Source organism: Xiphias gladius, chromosome 21, assembly GCF_016859285.1.
Source record: "Xiphias gladius isolate SHS-SW01 ecotype Sanya breed wild chromosome 21, ASM1685928v1, whole genome shotgun sequence".
NCBI lineage: Eukaryota > Metazoa > Chordata > Actinopteri > Istiophoriformes > Xiphiidae > Xiphias > Xiphias gladius.
The window spans coordinates 23,542,944-23,563,690 of record NC_053420.1 but is presented as its reverse complement, the minus strand read 5'-3'; the positions used below and the strand labels follow the sequence as shown (position 1 = coordinate 23,563,690).

The 20,747-nt window shown below is 41.4% G+C and overlaps 3 protein-coding genes across 4 annotated transcripts in view; 1 reads left to right on the top strand and 2 right to left on the bottom strand.

Moving 5' to 3' along the window:
- Nucleotides 1-2,413: 2,413 nt before the first annotated feature.
- On the bottom strand, nucleotides 2,414-7,943 carry slc2a9l1 (solute carrier family 2 member 9, like 1). The gene is made up of 12 exons (XM_040159400.1): nucleotides 7,893-7,943; nucleotides 6,742-6,837; nucleotides 6,383-6,543; nucleotides 6,179-6,298; nucleotides 5,949-6,083; nucleotides 4,897-5,045; nucleotides 4,403-4,590; nucleotides 4,154-4,264; nucleotides 3,870-3,971; nucleotides 3,044-3,119; nucleotides 2,769-2,896; nucleotides 2,414-2,599 (listed from the first exon to the last, which is right to left on the bottom strand). The coding sequence occupies exons 1-12, from the start codon at nucleotides 7,914-7,916 to the stop codon at nucleotides 2,414-2,416; spliced, it is 1,476 nt and encodes a 491-aa protein (XP_040015334.1). The 5' UTR covers nucleotides 7,917-7,943.
- Nucleotides 7,944-8,987: 1,044 nt separating this feature from the next.
- psmd6 (proteasome 26S subunit, non-ATPase 6) lies at nucleotides 8,988-13,155 on the top strand. Its single transcript, XM_040159397.1, has 8 exons — nucleotides 8,988-9,295; nucleotides 9,767-9,972; nucleotides 11,125-11,270; nucleotides 11,359-11,578; nucleotides 11,716-11,824; nucleotides 12,072-12,240; nucleotides 12,777-12,854; nucleotides 12,938-13,155. The coding sequence occupies exons 1-8, from the start codon at nucleotides 9,151-9,153 to the stop codon at nucleotides 13,032-13,034; spliced, it is 1,170 nt and encodes a 389-aa protein (XP_040015331.1). The 5' UTR covers nucleotides 8,988-9,150; the 3' UTR covers nucleotides 13,035-13,155.
- A 103-nt stretch (nucleotides 13,156-13,258) lies between these two features.
- The window catches only part of LOC120807384 (ataxin-7), a 31,412-nt gene continuing 23,923 nt past the window's right edge, over nucleotides 13,259-20,747 (bottom strand). For both annotated transcript variants that reach the window (XM_040159368.1, XM_040159371.1), the window contains 6 exons: nucleotides 20,664-20,746; nucleotides 19,646-19,926; nucleotides 19,264-19,453; nucleotides 19,041-19,162; nucleotides 17,676-18,828; nucleotides 13,259-16,485 (listed from right to left, as the gene is read on the bottom strand). In XM_040159368.1, coding sequence (XP_040015302.1) covers nucleotides 16,468-16,485; nucleotides 17,676-18,828; nucleotides 19,041-19,162; nucleotides 19,264-19,453; nucleotides 19,646-19,926; nucleotides 20,664-20,746 — 1,847 coding nt within the window. In that variant the 3' untranslated portion in view covers nucleotides 13,259-16,467. The remainder of the gene's footprint in view (nucleotides 16,486-17,675; nucleotides 18,829-19,040; nucleotides 19,163-19,263; nucleotides 19,454-19,645; nucleotides 19,927-20,663; nucleotide 20,747) is intronic.

The following is a 20,747-nucleotide window of genomic DNA, read 5'->3' as shown; positions in this document are numbered from 1 at the left end:
AGACTATAAATTTTAAAATCATTGGACAGAATCTGACACAATGTTAATGAAAAGCCAAGAACCTCAATATTCTGCAATCAAAGCAAAATACAATGTAAGTTAAATTCACCAACTGTTTAAAGATTTATTATAGTAAATGCAATTAGTTACTTCGACTTCATTTTAGTTGGTTTTTTTTTACCTCTCCATATACGTGCAGTGTAAAATGAGTAAAAAGCACCTATGAACCTCAAATAAATTTTCCCTGGTTGCTGCAGGCTACAGTTGTTTTCCGTTAGTGTGCATACTGTGAAGGCTTGACCAGTCTAGTGCATGTCAGCAGAAGATTAACATTGCCATCTGTTGATGTAACCGAGCCATTACAGCTGTAAACCAAAGCCCACATACACGTCAGCACTGTGCTGAATTCTTATTCAATGAGTGTTTTTTTACAAGAATAACAATTACAGATTAATGTGATTTTCTTGTTCAGGCATGGAAGTGGACCAGAATCACTTTATGTGTTTTCACCTTTTTGGCTTATCATTTGTGCCATTTATTTATTTTTATTTTTTTTGCATTTTGGCACCTATAAAGACGCAAACGGTATACAGGGACTAGGCAGGTCTGCAACAGTAAACTGTTCATGACGGTTCCTACAACTAATCCTCCAGCTAATCCTCCTCTAGTGTTAACAAGGCACAGCAGGACATCATTGCAGGGTGATCGGCCCAGCCAAGATACTGCCAATCACAGCTCGCATCCCCATAGTGCTGAACTGTGGGCCGAGTGGGTTTAGCAGCTAATGACGACCCTGCGGCTGCCAGCAGCCGCCGGCTGGTGATAAGGAAGAGGAGACCTTCAAAGATTTAAATATATATCATTATAGGCAGTGAGCTAGTCAAAGAGCCAATTGGAGGACTGACAGGCCAGGAATTACTGTGATTTGCAGAATTCCCACTAATGAGGGAGGGAAGAACGCAGGATAACATGAAAAGAAGGCAGAAGAATAGCGGAATTGCAGAAAGCAATTCGAATTTTAATGTTTTTGTTCTAAGAGTATAGAAAATGCTGACATAATGTGATACATTAGCATAACACATACGGTATATGCAAGGAAGACTATACATGGATCAGAAGACCTGATGATGTCCAGAAAGGAGGAAAAGGAATAACAACATGTGAAAATAGTTTGATCAGAGTCGCATCAGTCAAGAACAAGAGAATAGCCTATATACAGCCTACTTTAAAGCAAGGCTCTGTAACTTGAGAGAATAAATAACATATTCTTCCTCTTGTGAATGGAAAACTGAATTCATAACCAATTAAAAAAAAACAACGTTACTTAATCTAATATACTCTGAGGTTTTTGCTGCTACAGCCACACTTGGTCAGGTATGACCATGAGCTTGTGGTGGCTAATGTTAACTAATAAAGTTAGAAAACTGTATCTAAATATTGCTGTATAACTGACCTTAATTGGTCAGTTCACTGACTTTTCTTCTCCACTTGTGCCACTGTTAAAGAAACCTTTTAGCTAAATGTAAAACAGTAGAAGTACTTTAGCAATAGTGTGTTCTAAGAGTAAAAGAAACTGGTTAAACTTTAGCATAAGTGTGATTGTGATTAACACCAAGGTCGCCAACATGCTTCCAAAGACCCCTCCAACCTGCATGGCAGCACAGCTGCATTGAGGTGGACCTGGTCGCTCTCGTTTTGCTATTTGAAGTAAGAATAATAAATATCGTTAATATTGAGTAAAAATCCTTTCTACAAACTCTCTGCTCTTTAAAAGTGAACAGTGAATCTGTTGACCTCAGTTTTTGATACTGCCTATTGGAGTGTATGGAGTACAGATTTGAAAAGAATGAGGTCTAGACATCTTTGACGAACTTTGCAGCTCGTGTCAATAATCTTTGAAAGGTGGCATGTAATGAAGTCTTTCAGATATTAAAATCCAAATGCAGCCAGGAGATATGCAGGTTTATTGGGCGAACAATCAATGTCAAGGGCAGTAATACAGCAATTTAAACCTGACATTTCCACACTACAATTGAATAGAAAGTGGCTAGGTTAATCTAAGTTTGTGTCATCCATGGAAGAAAATTGTAAAAATCTAAGTCCTCCTTTGCCAGCTGTCCGAGTTTAGCGGCATATAATACAGAAAGTGCTTTAAAAAGCCTCCTGTTCATTTAATGCAAATTTTTGTCATATCATTAATTCAAAACCTTAAGTGAGCCATTGAAATGCGGAGTGTGCTTAAGTATCATACTCAAAAAAAATCTTGCATTAACAATCATAGAAATGACAGACCATAAATTTTGTACAAAAAGTGACACCTTTTTATGGACAATGACATTGAGTCAAACACTACGGTTCGTAATCGTTTGCAATTTTGCCTCAATCATTTGGTTGCAGTCGGTGCTATTGTGCCTCATAACTTGGTCTCCACTTTCCTTTTCTTTAAGAAGGATTTCCCACAGACTTTGATGGCTTTAAACTCCTCAGAGATCTCCAGCAGGGTCTTGCCTTTAGTCTCAGGCAGGACGAAAAAGGTATAAAGACATCCCAACAGGCACATACAGGCAAACAGCACAAAGCAGTATGAGCTGAGAGCATTCTGGGACAGAGGAAATAAACAGTAACGCTTAAGAATCAGCTCCATGTTTTCAGTAGTACAATATGACGCTGTGATACTGATAATGACCTATTTGTCCTCAAAAGCAACGTTTGCAGTTTGTCTTAGCACGCTATGGTGTGTGGCTTAATTTCGGGTTAGTTGTACTCACAATAAGGAATGGAAAGACCAGGCCCAGCACAAAATACACCAACCAGCGCTGGATTCCAATGATGACAATCGCTGCCATTCGATTGGACTGGATAAATATCTCACTGTTGAGAGTAGCTGTCGCTCCCGCTGGGTGAACCAGAGACAGGGCGCAGGTGATTGAATTTATTATCTATGCATACAAACATCTTTTCTCGAACTAATTCAGAGTGCGACACACTGAATTTCCTTTTTATTTCAGCACTCGGCTACATGTGTAAGCTGTAAAGTACATACCAGGTCCTCCACAAAAGAAGATGATGAAGAGGATGATCAAACCAGCGGTAATGTAAGGACCCCAATAGCCGGAATCCTGCATGAATGACAATTTTGTTCATGGGAATATTCACACATTTTATTACTATATTGATAACTTTTAGAGCAATTATTAAATTGCTGACTTTGTGCACTGCTACAATCAAAGCTAGTTCATATTTTGCCAAAAGTGAATAGGTCAGCTTCAGTTCTGTTAGCGGTATATTTTCATATTCCCTTACATTCATATTCATTAACAGCATTACATAACCATATTTTCTCACTTACCATTAGTGGTGTCAAGCCATGCAGGTACTTTTAGTTTAATCTGCTGAGGTTTTGAAATAGAGTATGTTTTCTGAGGTTTCTGCCTTCACCCCAATACAATGGAGGTCATTGGAATTTCATTTGTGGTGTTTACTAATCTTGATTTTGTAAAAAGTATTTCCCCTGAAAACTATTCCTAGTGAAATCTGTGGATTGTCAAGAGCAACCGAGACATTGTTTCGGGGAATAAAATTTGGCGGTTGAGTTTATTTAATGTATTTTTTCAGTGCAGTGAGCATCACAAACAAAATTTCCATTCACCTCCATTGTATCTGGGTAGAGGCAGAAATCTCAGGGAGATGGATATCTAAAACCTGTGCAAATGAAACTAAAACTCATGGACTGACACTACTAGGGGTACGAGAATATATGAAAGTACGTTTTTTTTTTTAATTTGGGGGAACTGACACTTTAAAATGCACTGAGCATTTATCCCCATACATGGCCACATCTGTATCACTACTCAGGGTGACAGGTTTACCTTCAGGTTCAGCATGACACTGGCCAACGCCCAACTAGCAGCCATGGCACCGTAGCCCCCCCAGAACAACAGCCTCCTCCCTGTGCGCTCAATCAGCAGACCCTGAGAGGGAAAGAGGAAGAAAAGGTAGAAAATACAAATAGACATTTTTCAAAAAATATGGTAGAATTTGCAATAAGGAGCCAAATGTATCTGTGTTCGAAGGGATGAACAGTAATGACAGTGAGAGACCTTTCTTCAGCATAGACAGCGGTTACAATCAACACACCAAAGGAGTCACTCACACAGGAGATGGAGGTGATGATTTCAGCTACTCCAAGACCAAGAGTGACATAGCGGATCTCTTCACTTGGTATGCCTGCCTTCAGGAAGATGTCAAAAGAAAAGGTATTGATCTGGGAAGGAGAAAAGCATTGATTAGATTTTGAGAGGCCTTAATTTTTATTGTTTGGATTCCAAAAATTAGCATGAAAGAAGGCATTTTCTAGCATCTGCTGTGTTTAGTCGATGCCCAAGATAAGGTCCATCCTCACCGCAGACATGCCCGACAGCTGGTTGCAGCAGTAGATGAGGGACATGGTGATGAGCTGCCATCGGACAGTCCTGTCCCCCAGCAGCTGCAGGGGGCTTTTTGGTGGAGCTGATTCAATGGCTGCCTGCTCAGCCAACATTTCGTCCATTTCCTGTTTGTAGTCACCTTCGCCCCACAGACTCTGGAGAGCTGGAATTAGAGAGAGACACAGATAGAAAAAACGGAAAAAATTTGCTTCTTTGTTCAAAAGCAAAATACGGTGAAATATATGCCACAATATAGGCTGTTTAAATTATTATCTTGTTATACCTTGTATGCCTTTATTTCTAACACTGCTAAGCTTGGTGATATGCAAATTTAGTAATTAATGGCATTTTTGAGGACAATCATTTAAATATTGCTAGTACATTGTTACCGTTTTCCCTGAATCATTACAGTAGTGCTTGATACTCATTCTGTGAGAGGTACTGTATGACTGTGGGGAAATACACCAACCTTTTTTGCATGCCTTATCATCACCTCTCTCTATGTATAAGTATCTGGGAGCCTCAGGAAAGAAAGGCAACACTACAATTTGAACCACTGAGAAAAATGCGGGGACACAGAGAATGATATTCCACAGCTCCTCACAACCAAGGATCTCACTGAAAAAACAAAATTGAGTGTTACGTTGCAGCTTAGTTTATGTTTTCTAGTGTAGAAAATGGCATCTTTATTTCCGCTTTCTAACACCAAGTTGAAGCTCCTTTTGCACAATCCACTTACACTGGCTTCAGAAAGTATTTAGCCCCCTCACTTTTTGCCCACTTTATTGTGCTGTAAATTTAATTTTAAATGGATAAAATTACCATTCTTGTCCCTCAATCTACACCTAATAACCCATAATGAAAAATCGAAAACATTTCCTTTGGAAAGTTTCCCAAATTTTGATACAAATCAAAAACTGAAATCACTTATTCACAAAAGTATTCAGACCTTCAAACTCTATGACTGGTGAAAGCCAGACACTGTTCATCACCTGGCTCATACCATCCCAACGATGAAGCACGGTAGTGGCAAAATCTTGCCATGGAGGTGCTTCTCAGCGGCAGGGACAGGGAAGGATGAATGAAGCCAAATAAAGAAGAGATCGTTGAGGAAAACCTGCTCCAGAGTTCACATGACCTGAGACTGGGACGAGAGTTCACCTTTCAGCACGACAATGACACGTAGCCGAGACAATGCTGGAGTGGCTTCGGCCTCTGACTGTCCTTGAGTGGCCCGGCCAAAGACCCAGACTTAAACCCCATAGAACTTCTGTGGAGAGACCTGAAGATGGCAGTTCTCAGACGTTTTCCATCCAATCTGATGGAGCTGAATACTTTCTGAAGCCACTGTATTTCTCACAGCTTAAAAAATTCTTCTCTAGGTCACCTTTTACCACGTTTTTCCTCACATGTATAGGTCCTGAAGAAAAAGTATCACTAATATTCTGTACATTCACTGTAAGTTGAGCTTTTTTGTCCACAAGTGTTGTCTTCTCACACATATTGACAATAAGTGTGTACCTTAATCCAAAAATACGCCCGGACAGTTTGCCAAGTGACACAAAGGTCGTTGAGGTCAGAGTCACTATGCCTCTTATCTGTCTGGGTGAAATCTCCCCGAGATACATCAAATGGATGCTCGCTCCCAAACCCGCAAGACATGAAAGACATTTTTGACAAGTCAGGTCAAAACATGATGTATTTACGTTCATTATGCTTGTCACAGAGTCTGTCCTGTTGGCTTACCTGACGAGTAGCCATGCAGAATCCTTGCCACAATGATCATTTCATAAGAATTGGCCCCTTTACTTGTCAGCATGATCCCTGCTGCAACAATGGAAATTAAGCTGTTGCCGATCATCGCCTTTTTTCTGATGAGGGAAGACACATCCCTTCAGGTCTTTTAAAGACAGTCCAACTATAGGACTACATGCTGCATTAAGTCTCTTACTCACCTTCCCAACTTGCCAGGGATGAATTTGACACTGGCAGCACCAAACAGTCCCCCGACAGCGTAAACGGAAACAATAAGACCCCAGATCGTCGTGACCGTCTGTGCAGGTGGAAGCTCTTCATATCTATCATACCAGCTGCTGTTGATGAAACGCTGTATATACTGGAGACAAAAGTTTTAAGGAAGCAACAGTTTGTAGCCTGAACTCAGTGAGGGATGAAAAATGATGCTCCTGTCACGACTACACAGACAACTGTCGCCTCTAACAGCCTCTATCAGTAACTGGCGGTGGGTTTTTTGGGGGGTTTGAAGAGAGAGAGAGATGAAGTAGCAAACAACAGGATAAAAGATGTTTCTCACTGGTGAGGGAGAACTTAAACCACTGATGTGGTAGCCGGCGTGAAAGCTTCCTCCAATTCCCAAGATAATGATGAGGAACAGTGCATTGCCACGGGTCTACAGAGCAGAGTGAGGAACAGAAATAGGACACAGTAGTGATTAGACATTATTTTTAAATGTGCAATGTTTGGTATCACTACAAGTAGAGATGACATTTTTTTCAAGGGCATTTTAAGGTGCCTTCCCACCTTGATCCTGTATTTTAATGATGGGGAGAAGTCCCTGAATGTGTATACCAAATAAGAAAACCTTATTTTCTGCAAAAATGTCAGAAAAAAGTACTGTATATAGTTAATATTACATCTTCTGGAAAAACTGTGGTATTTTTATGAGGCAAATATATTTGTGTAAAAAGACACCTAACTGATAGGTAGCCTTCAAAATAAACAAAAAATTAAAAATAATAACAATTGAAAAATGAATACTGTCAACATCAGTGATAAAATATCTAAGAGAGTAAATGTGTTCTGGTCTTATATGAAGACTTGCGATCTTAAAAGCTTGGAGAATGCCTCCCCTAAAAAAAGGACCACTCAGTGACTAATCTGATCATCAACCGGTAACAACTGATAACCTGATAGAAATATGAAATAACAGTTGTTTTCACTGTTCACAGATTAGATTTTTTTCTGAGCCCCCCCCTCCAAAAAACACAGACACACACACACACACACACACACACACACACACACACACACACACACACACACACACACACACACACACACCTTCTATATATCATGATAAATTTTATATTTTATAAGATTGTTCAGTTGTCTGCTGTACTACATTTTTTGTATTAAAAGACAAATTTACAAGGTAACTCAGAGACTCAGAAAGGTGCAATGACTCAGCTAAAACTTTGGGGTAGATGAGTCACTGAGGAAAACTCAATAACTGTTGTTGCCTGCTTTCCTAAAACAACGAGTTATGTTTTTCTTCAGTTTCCCTGTTGACAAAAGTACATCAGAGCTAAAGCATATTTTAAGGTTTATACAGGAAAATTAGCTGCATAAAAGATTTTGACACAAAGACATTTTTCATTGAACATTTATATATATAACAATTATGCTTCGATTGAGCAAAATGAGAAGAATTCAATAAAAGCCTACCAGCTGTTGCAGCAAAGTTTCCATTTGGCCTTTACTGGTATGGACCTTACAGTACACAGACTGCATTCACTCAGTTATTTAGTATACCCAGGCTGGATATTATTAACTTGACAGACTTTCTGGCTGAAGTAAAGTAACCAGCAATCACCATGCCAACCCTGACAACGACTTCCCCCGTGTGATTCCCTCATCTGTCCTGTGGACTGATGTTACTGTGCTGGACAGTCGCTCTGATAGAGCTTGATTTGATCCTACTGGGTTAATGTACGGGTATGAAATTGAGTTCAAACCGTATAAACACAGTTTTCGATTTACAGAAAACAAGTCAGTCCTAATAGTGTAAATTCATAATTATATGACGGAGCTGAGGGATTGCATGGATTTTACCATCAATATTAGGTGGTTTGTAAAATAAACCCAAATAAAATGTCAAAGGATTATATCGGTGATTTTGCATATTTCCAACCATTTATTGCAAATTATCACTAATGCCGTCCGTTCTCCATAGCCAACCATTTTTTTCAAGGTTTTAAAATGTGTTTTTCCTGCAGTCTATTCCTCTAAACCTGGAGGGTTACACCCTATCCAAGCATACGCTGGTCAAAATACAGAAATGCATCCTGACACACGTTAGAGTTTGGAGTTTGGTGAGATGTGGCGTACATGTCTTTGAACTGTGGACTTTGAACTGTCGATGGACACTACTGACCCACAGTGTAACGCACTAGGAAAAACGAGGTGCTTCTTACAAGCTGCAAAACAGCAGCATAAACTGCTAATGGTGGGGGGACAGCATCCAAGATCCTAAAGAACAGAAAGCAAATAAATGGCGTGTCGTAATTTGACAACTATAAGAGCACATATTGTATCATAAAACATTAAGCATGTTGATTTCTTGTATTCCAACTACAGAAACAACAGAGATCAGTATATACCTAGTACACACTGCATGGGCTACTCGTTTGTAGTACGGAATAGGGACACAGCTGATAACGTGCCAATGGCAAATTTCACTTTGAATGGAGGTGTTGTTTACAGTCAAGTCCAGCAGAGGGCAGTCAATGATATGTTGGTTATTAAACGTCAGGCTGTCCTCCGCTCTTGTCTCCGCTCGCTGACTGATGCTCCGGCGGAAGCAACACGGTCCTGTGTTTTCCGTAGTCATCGTAGAAATAGCTGCTAGCAGCGAGCGTTGGACCCTGTCTGCACAAAGAAAGCCTCCAGTTGTGTGTGCTCGCTTGTATATTTTTGACTAAAAATGCCGCTGGAGAATCTGGAGGAAGAGGGTCTGCCCAAGAACCCTGACCTGAGGATAGCACAGCTGAAGTTTCTGCTGACGATGGACGGTCACCGGCAGGACGCTAAAGTGAAGACTGAGCTCATGGACGCTATCAAGGCTAACAGTGAGTTAGCATTTGGAGGCACTATCATGACTTGTAACGGCAGCTTCACTGGCCTGCTCATTCTTTGCATGTTATTGACATTTATGTACGCACATACGTTCTGTAGCGGGTGCGTAATTTTCTCACAAATGCTGCCGGAATAGAATAAAGAAACGTGTTTCCACTTGAACACAAAAATCATCACCGGAAAATTAGCAGTGCTAGCTAACGTTACTAGCAAACGCAGTCTGGCCAACAAGCAGCCCGAAGAAGGGTTGTTTGTCAAAATGGGACTAACATTTACAAGTTATATTCTTTATATTTTCAAGTTGTGCTCTATTTATATTGCTTTTCATCTGTTTTTTACGGGGGAAAAACTACATTATTTTGTAATTAAAGCAGCTTTCTTCAGTAGAGAATCAACTGAGAGCTGCCTCTGGGTCGTAAACATGAGGTGTCAAGGTGCTACAGAAACTTCTTTTCCATCTCCAGATATGGCGCCCTACTATGAGGTTCTGTGTAAGGAGCTGAAGTGGCAGCTGGACGGTGACCTGCTGAGTAAAATGAAGAAGACCAACGAGGAGGAGCTGAAGCGTCTGGACGATGTGCTGGAGGATGCGGAGAAGAACCTGGGAGAGAGTGAGATACGAGACGCAATGATGGCCAAAGCTGAATATCTGATCAGAATTGGAGACAAGGTATGAGCTCCCCTCCCTCTACAGCTATGAGTACATGTTTATGTATATATTTACTGTAATAGGTTCTGCTGCATTAACAAGTGTGAAAATGGTAGCATCTGTAAGAGTGTGTTATGGTAAAAGTGTGGCTCTTTTGACCATCGAAGAGAAATGGAAGAAAGCCTTATACCATCAGCACTCTCCTATCCATGTAAGTTAAACTTCATGACAATAATATATGTTATAACGGAATCAGTAAGCACCATACTGGAAATAATTATGATTGGTCATTTGCTGTGCATGTAGTGTGTGCGCATGCGTGCTAGGCCAGTAATTAAGAAGTCATTAAATCAAAGTATGTATGCAAGTAAGTATGTTACTTATCTGAAGGATTATGCTGTTTTTCTTTCTTGCACAATCTAATTTAGACAAAGTTTGTCTTTCTATCAGGCAGTAAGAGTTTTGGTTTCATGTGACAGTTGGCATTGGATTACGGGCTTTGCACTGTGATTATTGCAGATGTGTACATTGTACTGTCAGCGTTGAAAGGACACATCATTCAGCTTTAAAACACACCCTTTTAGGTGACTCCATGTGTCGTCCTGTACTCGATTAGACAATGGACAGAATTAGTAACATAAGCCAACATTACCCACTGAGAGTTGCTCATTTCCAGTGTAGATAAGTTCATACACTTTAAAGAGTGCGCATTTGTTAAGTTTTGGTTTTGTGGCAAACACTTAATCACGTGAATGCAAAGCACTTTTTTCAAGGGAAATGTAATTCGCTGGTGTCTTTCCTATTCAGTAAACACCACTTTGCATCAGAGCTAAAATCTCAAGCACCACTAAAGCTCTCTCTAGCTATTATTTACTTTTATTAAAGCAGGTGACATTTTTGAATCAACTACACATGATAACAACGTCTTAGTATTTAGGGTGAAAAGTTCTCTGTAATGGCTGTAATGTTGCATGTAGATCACTCCCAGCAAGAGCAGACATAGCAAAGTGACTGACACGTACCTTCTGAAATCGTATAATCACCTTTGTCAGAATGGTTGTTTATATCCTGTCCTATCTTTGGCAAGACACAGTTGACCACGTACATTGCATGTACACAAATTAAGTGGGTGCAGATTCATTGACATTGTCCACATTTGTCGTGTGTCCACAGGAGGGTGCCCTCACAGCCTTCAGGAAGACCTATGACAAGACAGTTGCTCTGGGTCACAGGCTAGACATCGTCTTTTACCTGTTGAGGATCGGTCTCTTCTACATGGATAGCGACCTCATCACGCGCAACTCGGAGAAAGCCAAGAAGTAAAGGCTCCAATACGCTTGTTCAAAAACATCTCCACAAACAGTCTCGTCAATACTCATTTCTCGATGTATCTCTTTTTCTCTGCAGCCTTATTGAGGAGGGGGGAGACTGGGACAGGAGGAACCGCCTGAAGGTCTACCAGGGCCTGTACTGTGTGGCCATCAGGGACTTCAAGCAAGCTGCTGAGCTCTTCCTCGACACAGTCTCCACCTTCACCTCCTATGAGCTCATGGACTACAAGACTTTTGTTACTTACACCGTCTACGTCTGCATGATCGCCCTCAAAAGACCTGACCTCCGTGAAAAGGTAGGCGAGGGTCTGATCGTATGTACTCACAAGATGCTACCGAGCGCAACGGTGCATAACACATTTTTAGAAACGTGTAAATTGGCAACAAGGGGTTAAATATGTTTTGTTTTTTGTTTTTTTTGTTTTTTTTGTAGGTAATAAAGGGAGCAGAGATCTTGGAAGTGCTGCACAGTCTGCCTGCTGTCCGCCAGTATCTTTTCTCGCTCTACGAGTGTCGCTACTCTGTCTTCTTCCAGTCTCTGGGTGAGGAAGGCTTTTCCTTTACTGGCTTAAAAAATTGTGCAACTTGTTTCGAACCTTTCATTCATACTTTCTTGTAGAGTAAAACTGCCATTGACTGTATGTGGTTTATTATTTTTAGGTCTCACAGTTCTTTAGTCTTTCATTCAATATATTCCCAAATGTATTACATGCTACTGCATTTTTCCTGCTCTGCCACATCTTGGCACTTAAGTAATGAATGTGAAACTTTGTTCTCTTTGTACCACAGCCATGGTGGAGCAGGAGATGAAAAAGGACTGGCTCTTTGCACCACACTACCGCTACTATGTGAGGGAGATGAGGATCCAGGCCTACAGCCAGCTGCTAGAGTCATACCGTTCCCTCACCCTGGGCTACATGGCTGAGGCCTTTGGTGTCAGCACAGAGTTCATCGACCAGTGAGTGCCAGCACACCACGTTTACGTGCCACATTTTCTGGAGACATTTTAATAATTTGTCTTGCACAAAAGTTTAGTCTCATTGTCAGTACAGAAATCCTAGCAGTAGTCGTCTCTAGTGTCGTCACTACTTTGCACGGGTTGCATGTACGTAGTTCTGTCAGATAATCTTGACTAATAAATTGTGAGATGCATTATAGATCAGCATCTTTATATATGGATTGGCATTTTCAAGCATTAGGTTGGAAAATCTGATCTACACATACTGGCCAAATACTGTGGAAGGTCTTGCGTAGGGTTAAAGTTCAGAGGCTCAATAATGAGGAACTAATTATCATTTTTACTTGTGTTGTCTTTTATCCATAAGTGGATGTTGACATTGATTCACCATCAAATAGTGTTCAATTAAAGCTTTCTGGGAACATTAAAGGTATATTTTGACATTTTGGGACATATGCTCAGGTTAAGGTTCAAGGAAACTTCCTGTTATCACAAACTTTTGTTCTGGCCAACTGAACTAAATCTCCTTTTCTCAGGGAACTTTCGCGATTCATAGCTGCTGGCCGTCTCCACTGTAAAATTGATAAAGTGAATGAGATTGTGGAAACCAACAGGTAATGTTACCATTCCTCAAACCTCAATACATAGCTCAGTAACCAGTGGAGAACACTAAATAGTTTCCTTTTCTCATTTCCAGACCTGATAGCAAAAACTGGCAGTACCAGGAAACCATCAAGAAGGGCGATCTGCTGCTCAACAGAGTCCAGAAGTTGTCAAGAGTCATCAACATGTAACCAGGGAGGCCATGTTTTCGCATTACAGCAAGGGGGAAATCTTCTTATTCCCAAACATGTAGTTTGTCTGACAAGGTGACGTCTTATATTGTGTATATAATAAAATTTGTTTAACTGTTGACATCATGTTTCTCACTGTGGTTTATTTTAGGAAAGAGACAGAGACATGATTTCATATAAATAGCAGTATAAATTATTTTATTTACAGAAACTTGTTACAAAACAAATATACTATACAATCTTTTTTCTTTAAATATTAATTCTAACCTATGTTTTGTTCATGAATTACATAGCAGCCAATACATAAGTCCAGCTGAAAATGATTCTGATAATGTATACAAAAAAAAGTCTATACACGCTTTTACATAGTATGAATGGTGGATTTATTTTTTCCTCCCAGACACGAGCTGTATTCTCTCTGACGTTCACATTCCAAGTCTATGGTGCTGATTTAAAAAAAAAAAAAAAAAACACAAAAACATCCTTGCAAATGTTTCCATGTACAGGAAACAATGGTCAGGATGTCAGTGGAGCTTGAGGGTAAACAAAACACAAATCCCAGTAAACCAGAGGGGGCCTAAGCCACACACTGAGGCTAACCGAAAATCTCACCGTCTTGTCTGGAAAAATTGGATGAACCCAAAGAGAAAAAAATGCACAACACTAAAGTATTTCATACTGGGCAGCTGACAAGCTCAGGTTTACCACATTTAGGGTTCATAGGCAGATTTAAAAAGCATACTCAAACACTTTGAACATTCAAGTAAGGTAAAACAACCCATAGAATACTGTCCTCAAACAGTCATGGTGAAACAAATTCAGGCACTTTCTTAATCTGATATTTCTTTTAAAAGCTGCAAACTATTTCTTTAAAAGCTGTGATTCAAATTAATTGTTTGGCAATGATGATGCAAGCAGGTGGACTGTCTGAAGTGTTCCTCTTCCTTGCAATGATAGCTGAAGTCCCTTCAGCCTTTATAAAACATCAGTGTTGTTTTATAAAGTGTTTAAATCATGAAATGTGTTTAAGGTCTACAAAGTGTCTGAAGAGTACATGGAAACTTGTTTGACAACGGGCACAGCTTCAAGCCTGTGGGACATTTCAAAAATCACAGGCTAACTGGGTCACATAGTAAATTTGTTTTTTATTGTGTTGATTCATAGGCAACGTAAAATTACTAGTAAAAGCACATGTGATTGAGACCTTAAAGTAAATAAAGGTATCCTCTGTCATACAGACACATGCTACAGTGGCAACACTTCACCAATGTTCCTTAAAGGATCTCAGTACACGATTCATGAGATGCTTCAGCTTCTACATATAGGCGTATTGCATTATATAGACTTGGCAGTGAACCACTTCAAATAGTCAAGTTCTCTGACTTAATTTTTTTTTTTTTTTTTTTTACTAAATAAATAATGATTTTAATTTTTTAAATTTTTTTATTTATTTTTTTTAAATTGTACCAAAAAATTCAGCGTGTACGAAAAATGCCTGTGCAAAAATACATATTTCACTATGTACAATTTGTTAACAAAATATGTATTCTCAAATAGCAATACTTCAATAATTGTTTGATACATAGGCTGCAAGAAAAAAAAAAAAAAAGCTAGATTAAGATTCTTTTTTTAAAAATTGTCTCTACTTTTCCACACTATCTGACATCAGTGGATGTTCCATAAATCAACAGGTGTTGCCAAAAGTTTAAATATGTCCTGTGAAGTCATCTCCATGAATCTCGCACTATAAAACCCACTCGAGACCACGCAAAATTAGCAAACATCCCAATGAGATGGGCGAGTATTGCCTGATTTAAGACTCCATTTTGACAAAAGGAATAGAATATAATGCCTGGCCATCTGTTCTACTGTGACAAATCTCTTCTAAGCTCACACAGACGTAGTGCTGTGGTGAGGCATTGAAACTTTAACATCCAGAGCTTGGGTAGTGGTTACACATAGGAGGGACAATCATACCCAGAAGACAGGTGACGTGCATAAAGTTGCTCCAGTTAAGACGTACCATACCTGATTCCCTAGGAAATGTAGGAAAAATAAAACATTACAATTCACATCTGCCCACAAGGAGCTATGGATTTTACACAGCTGTATGGGTAAAAAGTAGGTAAGTTGTGGCAATAACAATATGGTTTGCACAGATTTTCCTAAAATGCAATGCACCATCACCGCTTCATGAGCAAGACAGCCCATCCTTTAGTTAAAAAAAAATAGTTGGCAAAGCTGATAGCAGCTTTTGGCTAGCTTTGTGGACAACTAAGCAGTGCCTGTGGAGAAAGCAGTTATTTAGTGCTGTTCACAGTCGGGGGTACGTCCAATGTGGCTATCATTTTACACAATAAAAAGATTCTGAAAATTAAATGGTGTCCTCAATACCAAGCTATCTCTCTGACAAAAGATTCAATTGAATGGGCACATCAGGCATCCTTTTCACATTTGAAAGCACTACTGTCTTCATCATGTCTACAAAGTCTCTTTGTAGTTCAGTGTAAAAAGCTCATAAGAAATCATAAAAAGGTAACACTTGCATAATTATTCTGGGTAATAAAAGAATTGACCAGATCGTCCTTACGGGCTTGTCTCAGGCTACTGCGTGTAACCAGAGGTTACTCAACGTGTCGCCAGAGACTCAGACTAATGTAAAAGTGAAACAACAAGGTGACTGCGTGTTGTTTAAGGTGTTGCAAGTAACAGTTTGCTGCTCCTCCTGCTCTCCTTCCAAGGCTTCTGAAATCAGGCGCTGGGGGTGTAATTAAGTTGGAAATTCCAGTAGTCCAGCAGAATTGGACATGAGAAAAATACTCTTACAAACACACACATTCACACAATCATACTTTAACAAACACGGAAGAGATCGGCTTGTTGTCTCCCAGTTACTCAGCGTCATGACGCCTCTTTGCACAGCCCTTAACCTGAACCCAATGAGCTTTGAGGCCCAGCTCAAAAGACCAATGGCTGCTGCTATTGTTTCTCCTCCTTCCAACCAGACAGGAAGACCTCTCAGAATACTGGGACAACACTCACATGGGGGGTGGGGGGGTCCCTTGGCTCACTCATTACACCCCTGGTGCTCCACACTGCTATCCCCATACAGTGCCACCATGCCACCCCCCACACACACACACACACACACACACACACACACACACACACACACACACACACACACACACACACACACACACACACACACACACACACACACACACACACACATGGCTTTGGGAGAATTAGTAAGGACCACATTGACTTCACTGGGCAGTCCAGATCATCTCCACCCTGAGGATTGTGGGAAGCTGAGAGTAATGTGGGTTTCATTTTAAAAGGCCTCGTGCAGTCTAGAGCAGTTTGCAGACTGCTCCAGACTATTCCCCGTCCGCCTGCCGGTTCCACACACTGAAGCCGGACACCGCTGTCAGGGACGAGCCTTTGGCTGGGGAAGAGGAAGAAAACCGCTTGGTTAAAATGCTGTCAGTCGGTAAAGGGTTGTAATAGTGCCATTCACGACTTTGTACTTCAGTGTCTGACAAGTTAATCTTGTGCAAAAACCTCAACCTGAGTACAAAATGCGTTTTATTTCCCAGGAGACTCGATTTTAGGTGAACATGTTAAGGTCTACCAATGTAAAACTCCACAGGCCCATCAGCCTCTTCAATGAATTTAACTGACAAGCTGAATCCTTGTAAAAGCTGCGATTCCTCATCAGTATCATCTCTTCCCTCATTCATGAAGTGGCAATGCAAAGGTGCACTACACTGGGCCGCCAAAATAACATTTATTGAAAATGTTTCACTGACGCAACCATGGCTGAGAAGATGTGTCTTATGGTTACACGCCGATTAACAGTTTTTTTTTGGTTGCTTTTTTTTTTTTTTAAACTTAGGCACAGCCCTGCTTTGAGCTAAATACTAATGTCAGTATGCTAAACATACTCAAAATGATAATGCTAATATGCCGATGTTAAGTAGGTGTAACGTTTATCATGCTCACAATCTTAGTTTAGTGTGTTAGCTCATAATTTGGTAATAATGAATTAACAAGGATTTATCCCCTGGAGACCATGAATATCTGTATAAACTTATGCAAAATTTCATGGCAATCGTCCCAGTATTTGTTGAGATATATCAGGTTGAACCAAAGTGGTGAACCGAAGACAGACTGATATAGCCAGAGAGTGATGCCACAAGCAGAGCTAAAAACCCATAGTAAGAGATGCCAATAGCCAAGTATTAATAACACTGACTTTTTTTCAACAATATATTTTATAAAATGTCACAAGTTCACATAGCCCAAGGTGACATTAAATGACTTATATGACATGACCCACCCAAACGTAGTTACATTATACTGATATTAAATAAGAAAACCCAGAGCCTCACATTTGAGAAGCTGGAACCAGTGAAAGTCTGGCATCTTTGATTGATTAATTACAAAACAATCAATGGAATTTCACAGATACATTTTCTGTCATACAAAAAACAGTTGTTTCATTAACACTATCACATACTTTGAAATGTGAGAGATGTACAATTTTAACCAATATATCTCTCATGGAAAGACAAGTGCTGCTGTTAAGTACTGTTATTAAAACCCATCCTGACTGGTACAGAATACAAAACTCACCTGATGCAAATGGGAGTTGTTGGGCAGCCCTGGCGTCCCTGGAATGCTCCGCCCATGCTTCCCATGGATGTTGTTAATGGCAGGTGACTTGGCCACTTTGGGTCTACCTGGACCAGGTCCCCCTCCTCCTCCGAGCCCTCCTCCCCCACCTCCACTATTAATGCTGCTGGAGACAGGAGAGCTTTTGCGCTTCTTGCTCTCCAGGCGCACGTCTGAGGAGTGGTGGCTGAAGCTGGTGTGGTGGTCAGATGAGGACTGGTGGTGGACAAAGGGCCCAAGGGAAAGGGTGGAGTCACTGCTGTTCATCACCACACTCATACGTTTGATGGACTCTGCAGGGCTGCCCGAGGGAGGACCTCGTGCAGGAGGCCCTGAAGAGCCGCCTGCTGAACCTCCAGAAGGCTCGGCCTTGAGGCTAAGTGAGTTGGTCCGCACAGTGGGGCCACAATTAAGCCCCACGCTGTGGACTCCGCTGTGGGAGGAGGATAATGATGATGAGGATGAAGAACCTAATGAGCTGTGGTGGTAGGTGCTCCCTGAGCTGCTGACATTTGCACAGTTCTTCTTAAAAGAGGAGGAGGAAGAGGAAGAGTAGTTGGCATTAGAAGAGGAGGATTCAGAGGAGCCATGGGATGAAGGGAGGACAGAGCTGTTCTTCCTCTTCTTCCCCGAGCTGAAGCTAGTGCTGCTACTGTTACTGTTAGTTCCGCTGCTGCCCCCACCAGATGAGTTGGGAATGACAGGTGTGGAGGAGCCAGAGGAGATCTCCTTGGGCCTGAAGGACGATGACGACTTGGTAGTGCTGCTGCTTGAGGAGCGGGACTTAGGTGCCCGGCCTGAGGCTAGGGAAGGAGCTGAAGAAGAGGATGAGGACGAGTGGGCTGAAGGCATCTGCGGCAACGAGGACACTTGTCGGGCCTGCGTGGTGCCGTAGGCCGGGTGCTCAGCCCCGCCCTGTGGGGAGCTGCGGGCATTTAAGGTGGTCCCATAGGAGAGCACTGATTTGCCCTCATAGGATTGGCTATAAGGAGTCTGGGGCAAAGTGGCAGGGGGGCCCAGGAAGCCTGAGGAGGGAGTGCTACCATGGGAATTTGTGCTTGTCCTATGGGTAGGTGCAACGGAGGAGGAGTTCTCCAAGGCCAAGGGGATTTTCCTGCAACAATGAAAAATTGAATATATGAATATCATTCATTAGCTATGTCTGTAGACAAATCAAGAATTCTAAGAGGCAAGACGGTCAATTATTATCTCCCTCTGTGTAAACATCATTTGACTAAACTTCAATAGGTATTTTGTTAAAGCATTTCATTTATGAATCTACTTCCTACAGTATAAATGTGAAGAATCTGAGCTGGACAGACTTACTTCCACATCTGAGAGTTGACATGCTTGTCCATCATTGTGGTTAGGGCACATCGCACTCTGTCCCATCGCCGGTCAAAGGAGTAACAGCCTCTCCCAAACAGTCGACTTCCAAAGGTACAGTACTGGGAACATAAAAGGGGGACAGATAAGAAAAGAACTACTGTAGCTAAAAGAAAAGTTGTCTATGGCCGTTCACAGATCAGTGATGGTAGAGAGCACTTACAGCTGCCGGTCGAGGATGATAACCTGAATAGTGACAGTCCAGTTTGTCAGCGTTGTCTTCCCGCTCCTCGTTCTCTCCTTCATCACTGGAGGGTCGGGAAAACCCATCAGGGGTAGTCTGGGGATGGTGTGGTGACTCGTGGACTACTGCAGGGTCTCCGGGGGTACCACCTCCGTGACTGCTGTTTAGTCTGATAGACATTGTTGGCTCATCATTTTCACCTTAATCATTAAACATGTTTGAGAGAGCCACTGGCCCTCAATTGTGAGTCAACTGCTTAAATGTGGCAAATGCTACATAGTAACAGTGTTTGTCCGGTGTCACTACACATATTACAAGCTTTAACGACAAAATACAAGAATATGTCTGGCGCAGCACTTACCGAGGAAGACCAGGGCTGTGAAATTTGGGCTTGCCAAGTGGCAAAGGCTTAGTGGCGTCTGGGGCGGGGCCGTTGCCATGAGCCACCTGGTGGGGGTCATGAGCAGCTGCGAGGTGGGAGGAGGGGTGTGGGTCCCTGAGAGGGGGGTTTTGCTGGGAATGGGGTTGGTGGAGTTCTCTCTCCCTCTCCCGTTCCCTTGCTCTGTTCTTGTGCTCCGCCAGCAATGTGTCAAAGCGCTTCCTCCGCCCCGGCACTGCCCTGCGCTGGCTTAAGGAATGTGTCTGGTGTGACATTGGAAAGGTCAATGGTCAGAATTGTTGTTTGGGTAGGGGATCTGCTTAGGTTAGACTAAAAATGGCTTCAGTTTTTTTATTCATATTTGTACATGACAGATACATCTCTCAAACATTTTGAGGATGTGTGTGTAACTTGGCTGAAAATAGTCACAGCCATCCTTTAGAATAAAGTTCAAGAATAACCCCTTTAAAATCCTCCATGTTTATTATAAAGCCTGATATGACTTATTCCTCTGTGCCATAGAGCTCCATTGTTGTCCAATTACCTATTAAAAACGCATCAACAAGCGACACAATTGCACTGCGTGACAAGTTCCTTCATTGCATTTGCACGTTATATAGGGCTATGTTGTGATCCAGTCAGTTGACAGCATGTGTCCTAGAAACACTGGCCCTGAGTTGTCAGTCAGCCGCTGCTGTGGGAAACACGCACCCAGAGGCTTGATGCTTAGATGCTGCTACAACAAAATGTCCAAAAACTGTTCTATCCTCTTTTGAAATATGGGAAAAATATGCACAATAGCTCCAAAATCACTACCAATCCATCATTCTCTATACAAATAGTAAAGAAATTCAAATTTAACTGCAACTTTAAGCATTTGGTCCTTTAATGGGATTTGTTGACCATAAGAAAACTGTAGAACATTGGCAGCTTTATGTTGTAAATGATAAACCATTACTTGAGACCAACAGTACGCTAAGAAAAAATAGAGACTGGTTACCTTGCATGTTAGAGATCTTGTGCATGGTTTCCGAGCTGTCATATCCACAACGCCACAGTGGATATCGGGATTAAACTCACGTTC

Excerpts from the sequence above, each read along its gene's own strand:
- slc2a9l1 (XM_040159400.1), bottom strand. The coding sequence starts at position 7,916 with ATGGAAACTTTGCTGCAACAGCTG. Across the intron at positions 3,972-4,153 it reads TCATCACCTCCATCTCCTGT|GGTCTGCTGATTGAGCGCAC; the intron begins GTGAGTGACTCC and ends TTTCCCTCTCAG. Across the intron at positions 2,600-2,768 it reads TGGTCTTTCCATTCCTTATT|AATGCTCTCAGCTCATACTG; the intron begins GTGAGTACAACT and ends CCTCTGTCCCAG.
- psmd6 (XM_040159397.1), top strand. The coding sequence starts at position 9,151 with ATGCCGCTGGAGAATCTGGAGGAAGAGGGTCTGCCCAAGAACCCTGAC. Across the intron at positions 11,579-11,715 it reads GACCTGACCTCCGTGAAAAG|GTAATAAAGGGAGCAGAGAT; the intron begins GTAGGCGAGGGT and ends TTTTTTTTGTAG. Across the intron at positions 12,855-12,937 it reads GAGATTGTGGAAACCAACAG|ACCTGATAGCAAAAACTGGC; the intron begins GTAATGTTACCA and ends TCTCATTTCCAG.